The following is a 5,974-nucleotide window of genomic DNA, read 5'->3' as shown; positions in this document are numbered from 1 at the left end:
CCCCCGGCCCCCCGCCCTTGTGCGCCCTTTAGCCAGGCGCCCATCTTGATGAGCCTGCGCCCCTGAGGCCCTCCTTGATCCAAGGATGACACACCCTGCGTCTCTCTTCTCCCCCTCCCCCTCCCCCTCCCCCTTCCCGTTTTCGCAGACACACCCACTCGCGCGCCGCCTGCCGCCCCTCGCGCCATAATGTCGTCCGCCATGTCGTCGGCCATGTCGTCGGCCCCCTCGTCCCTCCGCTCCAATGTGCTCACCCTGATCAAGCCCACCCTCTTTGTGGCTATCTCGGCTGCCCTCTTCGCCTCGTCCATGTACAACGGTGCGTTCCAGGCTGGGCACTTCACGGCCCGCGGGCAGGGGGCGCGAGCACCCACAGGTCGCCCGGCCTGGCCCGGTGCCCCGCCCCCCTGCTTGATTCTCCCTCCCTCCCTCCCTCCCGGGTCCTGGGCCACTGACGCCGCCATCTTCCCTGCCGCCGTCGCCCAGTCGAGGCCGGTCATCGCGCCGTCATTTTCGACCGTATTCGCGGTGTTCTGCCTGATGTCTCCGATGAGGGCACCCATTTCCTGATCCCCTGGCTCCAGCGCCCCATCTACTTCGATGTCCGCACCCGCCCCCGCCGTATTGAGGCCGCCACCGGTTCCAACGGTACGCCCTTCCTGCCCTCCTTTTTGTTTTCTCCCCCCTCCCCCCCTCCCTCTCTCCGTCTCTCCCTCCCGGTCTTCCCCTTCGGCCCATCGCAACAGCGGCGCCCCGCCCCCCCCCTCCCTCCCACTTACACCATGGACTCTCGCAGATATGCAGACGGTCCGTGTCACCCTGCGTATCCTCCACCGCCCGATCATCGACAGCCTGCCCAACCTGTACAAGGAGTACGGCACCGACTACGACGATCGTATTCTGCCCTCCATCGGTAACGAGGTCCTCAAGGCCGTCATCGCCCAGTTCGAGGCCACCGACCTCATCACTCGTCGTGAGACCGTCTCCAAGACCATTCGTGACATGATTGTCGACCGTGCTCGCAACTTCCACATTGCCTTCGATGATATCTCTCTGGTGCGTGTCCAGCTCCATCGGGCCGGGCTTCTTTGCTCTCCCCCTCCCCCCACTCCCCGCTCCTTCTGAGGGCGAGCCAGACAGTCTCCGGTGTCTAACTTCCTCATTCCCCTTCCTCCTCCTGCTCCTCCCCCCCCCCCGCCCCCGCCGCCCCCTCCCCCAGGTCGACCTCACTTTCAGCAAGGAGTTCACCAACTCCGTCGAGGCTAAGCAGATCGCCCAGCAGGAGGCCGAGCGCGCCAAGTACCTCGTCGAGAAGACCGACAAGGAGCGCGAGGCTAACCTCATCCGCGCCGAGGGTGAGTCCAAGGCCGCCGAGCTCATTTCCAACGCCATCAACGAGCATGGTACCGGTCTCATTGAGCTCCGCCGTATTGAGGCCTCCCGTGAGATTGCCACCACCCTGGCCACCTCTCGCAATGTCACCTACCTCCCGGGTGGCGGCAACGGCAGCGGCGGCGATGGCCCCAACCTCCTGCTTAACGTCAAGTAAAGCCGGTCACGCCTGTGCCCCTTGAGAACGCCCTTCCGCCTGCGGGAGGGTGAGAGCAGGGGGGGTGCATGATGCGCACCATCCCACCTTCCTCGCATATGAGAGGTGGGGGAGCCACCGCTCCGGGTGTCAGTGTAAGGAGCACACGCGTGCCTCGCCACACACACACACACACATCCCCTTTAGATCCCTCCCCCTCCCCCCCCCCGTCCTTCCCACTGGACGTGAAGAAAGTGACAGGGAGGAACACACATGCCCCTCCCCTCCCGCTCCCCAGCCGGGCGTCCCCCCCCCCCCCCACTGTGTTGGTGCAGTCGCGCCCTGCCATACCTTTACCTTGTCCGCGCTCGCGCCCCCTCCCCCTCGCTTTTATATGAATACATCCCAATAATACCCTCAAAATCGACTCCCCCATATGTACCGTTTTGCCTGGTCCCTCCCCCCCCCCCTCCCCCTGCGGGGCCTCCTGGCTGCCTGGCCCTGGGCACACTCGAAGCCCGCAGCAGGACAAATGCAGAAAAGACGAGGATGGGAGGTGCTTCGATTGTGTATTCCCTTTCGATGAGCAACAAGGAGGCACAGATTTCGGCTTTTCCTCCCCCCTCCGATGCATAGGGCACCACAGATGTCTAGCTTGATGTCCCTGCCCCTCCTCTGCCCGCTTCTTCTGAAACCGTGTGGCAGGCGTGCGCACACATGCTTTCACATGTGCCTGAGTGGCTGAAACTTCAAAAAAAGGGGAGTTATGCAGGGCCCCCGCGTGATGGAGAGAGAGAAAAGGAAAAGACACACAACAAGGCGCGCATCAAGGTGGAGGAGACTCAGCCGGGGTGATACATCGCTCAAGGACAGTCTCCTCGCCATGCCGAAATGGCATGCCATCCAGGGACTAGGAACCCATGTCGCTGTCGGCGACCACCGAAGAGGAGGGTGTCGAGGTGACCGCCCCCTCGCCCGAGGTGGGGCCCATGTCCATCGGCGGATGCCCCACACCGCTGGGCCCCGGGGCGGCCGTCCCCGGGGGAACCGGCCCGAGCCCCGGCATGAAGCCCCCGGGTGCCAGGGCGCCTGGGTTGTTCAATTGCAGATGCTGCAGCTGCACCAGCGACTGGAGCATCAAGTTCGGCGGTCCTGCCCCGCCACCGGGGGTCAATGGCTGCGGCTGCTGCTGCCCCGGGGCCGATAGGTCACCGGTCCCCGGTGACTGGGGGTTCCCGCCCATGAAGCCAGAGGCCGCCATGAGAAGCATCTGCTGCTGCATGGCCATGTGCTGCTGAAGCTGCTCCATGGTCTTCTGCATCTCCATGATCTGGGCCTGCTGCTGGCTGAGGCGATCGGCCGCATCCGAGTGATGGTCCCCCTCCAGACCCGCAGCCGAGGAGGGAGGTTGCTGCTGTGAATGGGGTCCCCCCCCGGGGCCGGGGGCTAGCCGGGCACCCAGCTGCCTGCCCTCGGATTGATGAGGGGCATGTGCATGGTGGTGCTGGTGAGAGCCCGGGTGCTGGGGATAGTAGGCGGCCTGGTCCTGGTGCGGGCCACCCGGACCAGGGGCCTCCGGGTACGTGGAGTGGTGGAAATAGGGACCCTGCTGCGTTTGGGAACCATGCTGATGGAAGAATTGGTGCGGCCCGGGCGCCGTTGACCCCTGCTGCGAGTTGTGGTGCTGCTGCTGCTGCTGCTGCGAGTGGAGCTGCGGATGAGCCCCCAAGAGATGGGGCTGCTGCTGCTGCTGCTGCTCCTGGGCAGTGGCAAATGCATTCCCCGAATCGGACTCCTCTCCAATCAGGGAAATTTCGACATCCGGCTGAGCTGGCTGCCCGGGGGCCGGGTCGTCGCGATGAGCGGCCGAGTGCTTGGCCCGGCTGGCGCCGCCGCGAGTCGCACAAGAGGGGCACTTGCCGCCGGAAGTCGCACCACCGGCCCGAAGTTGGGCCACCTCCGCGCGCAGACGGTCATTGGTCTCATGCAGGTAGCGAATGTAATCGGCAGACTTGCGCAAAATGGTGCCCTTGTTGGCACTTCCGCGCGTGCTGCCAGAACCCCCGGACGTCGATGTCCCGGCAGCCGCCGCCTCACCAATAGAGGGGCGATCGGGCGCCGGGAAGGTGAAGCTCTCATAGTCATCCATGGCCGGGTCCGGCAGGCAGTCAGGAACCAGGAAGGACAAATCGGCAATCCGATCATTGATGTTATCACGCCGCCGACGCTCGACTGTCCGGAAGGGGAGGGGGGGGGGAGGATGCCGGCGACCAAGAGGGAGAGAGGGGGCTGTCAGTGGTCGAGGGAACAAGAAGAGGCGCAACAGTCGGGGGGAGCACAGGGCGAAGGCGAAGCACGTACCAGCATTGTGGACTTCGCGTCGCCGGCGAACTCGCTCATTCGGGGCGCCGGTCTCCTCTTCGCCCTTGAGGGCCGAGGATCCCGGGCCAGCGCCCGGACCAGATGGGGACATGGTGCCCAGCTCCGGCGTTGGCGAGGCATTCAATGAGGGGGACGAGTCGCCCATGGCACCGGTGGTCGACCGGGCCGAGTCCATCGGAGCGCTGGCGGTTTCCTCATTTGAGCTTGAATCGGCGGGGTGCGCCGGCTCGGCCTTGATGAGCACCCCGCCAAATGAGGAGGCCGGGAGGGCGGAAGCCTGGCGGTCGGGCATCGACCCACCCGCCGGCAGGGGCGCCGAGGTGGCCACCCCGCCACCGTAATACCCGCCGGCCGGGAAGCCAGTGCCGCTTGGGACCGACATCGGGACGGCCCCCTGGCCGGGATGCTGATGCGAGGATGCCGTTGAGAAGGGCTGCGGCACCGGGCCAAAGCCGGACCCGGCCGATGCCGACAGCGGAATGGTGGCCGAGGAATTGCCACCATGCTGCTGCTGCTGCTGCTGCTGCTGCTGCGAGTCATACATGTATGGCGAGGGGGTGACCGAGCCACTGCGATCGGCCCCCGCAGGGGGACCCTGCCCGGCGCTGGCACCAAAGAACCCGACCGAGAAGCTCCCACCGCTGGCACCAATGCTGGAAACACTGGTGCCAAGGCTGCTGGCCGCGCTGCCAGGCATGCTATCGCCCCCGTGGAAGCTCGACCCGGCCGAGGATACCGAAGACCCCTGGTATGAGCTGGAGTAGGTCGAGTGGGACGGCGAGGGGATGGGAATGGGCCCAGCTCCGCCAAAGGGAGATGCACCATGGTGGTGATGGGGGTGGTGATGGTGCTGCGAGGGGGGCACTTGCTGCCGTGCCTGGTGCGGTTCCGGCTGCGCGTGGTGCGAATACCCGTGCGGGTGCGAGTGGTAGGGCGAGGGGCCACTCGACCGAGAGTGGGGGACCCCCATGGCGGCGGAGTAGCCGCCGGCCCCGGGCCCGGATCCCGGCAGCATGCCCGGATGCCCTGCCTCGTGGCTGAGATTCCCGGCGGTGGCCGACCGCGGAAGCGAGGAGGAATATTCCCCGGGCCCGGTGAGGTACTCCTGGCCGCTGCCAAACGGCGTCATCTCGCGGTGGGCATATGCGGCAGCGGCCGCCGCGGCCGACGGGCTCCCGACGCTGTGCCGTGAAATGCCAATCGGACCACCGGGGGGGCCACCGGCGCCGGGAGGCCCAACGCCGCCGAAGGGGGGCGATGCGGAAAAGTACCCGCTCAGGTGTCCGGAGGAGGCCGACGTGGAGAGGGGCGATGGTCCAAAGGGCGAGGAGGGAACATGGGCTGGGGCCCCGCCGGCCGAGAGGACCGGCGTCGGGGCCGAGGTCCCGCCATAGGAGGAGGCTCCTCCGGAGGGTGGATGGGCCGGCGACGTGCCAGCTTGAATGGGGATCCCGAAGGGCGAATGCTGGGACGGTGACCCGGGACCCGGAGAGTGCAGCGGATCCGAGAGGAGCCCACTCGGGGGGGGACCATTGGTGCCAAAGTGTGCCGGGCTGAAGCCGGGCGGCACGCCGGTCGGCGAGGGGGACGTCAGGGGACGCTGCTGCTGACGCTGCTGCTGCTGCTGCTCGCGCTTAAACTCCTCCTCAGCCAGTTGGCGCTGCAGCATCTGCTTGTGCTGGAAGCGGTACATGACTCAAGGGAAGGGGGGGGGGGGGGGGGGGGGAAGAGAGGGAGGCAGACAAGGGCGAGACGCAGTGGACAGAGTGGGATAACAGAGGAGGAGGGGTGCAGGGGCAATGTGCAGGGAGGGGGATCTCGGCTGCGGATGGCAGGCAACCGGAGGAGGGGGCGATGGGGGGGCGATGGGGGGGGGGGAGGGATGGAGAGAAGGAAAGGGAAGGAGAGGAGGGAGAGGGGAGGGCGCGCGCGAACAGTGCGCATTCGGGGGGATTGGTGGTGGCGTGAAGACCACTGGGGGGGCGGCGCAGCCGCTGGGGGGGGTGATTTCAGTCCAAACCGGGAGCCCTCTCTCGGGGGCCTGATTCGTCTTCCCCCCCCCCC

At 66.6% G+C, this 5,974-nt stretch overlaps 2 protein-coding genes across 2 annotated transcripts; one reads left to right on the top strand and one right to left on the bottom strand.

Annotated features, from left to right (window-relative positions):
- Window positions 1-1,850, top strand: H696_05007 (hypothetical protein). Its single transcript, XM_009498876.1, has 4 exons — window positions 1-319; window positions 487-648; window positions 797-1,056; window positions 1,220-1,850. The coding sequence occupies exons 1-4, from the start codon at window positions 190-192 to the stop codon at window positions 1,547-1,549; spliced, it is 882 nt and encodes a 293-aa protein (XP_009497151.1). The 5' UTR covers window positions 1-189; the 3' UTR covers window positions 1,550-1,850.
- A 588-nt stretch (window positions 1,851-2,438) lies between these two features.
- On the bottom strand, window positions 2,439-5,603 carry H696_05006 (hypothetical protein; the record flags this gene model as incomplete). Its single annotated transcript, XM_009498875.1, has 2 exons — window positions 2,439-3,760; window positions 3,890-5,603. 2 exons carry the CDS (start codon window positions 5,601-5,603, stop codon window positions 2,439-2,441), a joined length of 3,036 nt encoding a protein of 1,011 aa, XP_009497150.1.
- Between the last annotated feature and the right edge of the window lie 371 nt (window positions 5,604-5,974).

Source organism: Fonticula alba (assembly GCF_000388065.1).
Source record: "Fonticula alba strain ATCC 38817 unplaced genomic scaffold supercont2.8, whole genome shotgun sequence".
Classification (NCBI taxonomy): domain Eukaryota; order Rotosphaerida; family Fonticulaceae; genus Fonticula; species Fonticula alba.
This window is presented reverse-complemented; position numbering and strand designations above follow the sequence as displayed.

What these genes read in the sequence shown, in the direction of transcription:
- H696_05007 (XM_009498876.1), top strand. Translation starts at nt 190, where the DNA reads ATGTCGTCCGCCATGTCGTCGGCCATGTCGTCGGCCCCCTCGTCCCTC. An exon ending in CGCCTCGTCCATGTACAACG is followed by an intron (nt 320 to 486) that starts GTGCGTTCCAGG and finishes GCCGTCGCCCAG; the next exon opens with TCGAGGCCGGTCATCGCGCC. An exon ending in CCTTCGATGATATCTCTCTG is followed by an intron (nt 1,057 to 1,219) that starts GTGCGTGTCCAG and finishes CCCCTCCCCCAG; the next exon opens with GTCGACCTCACTTTCAGCAA.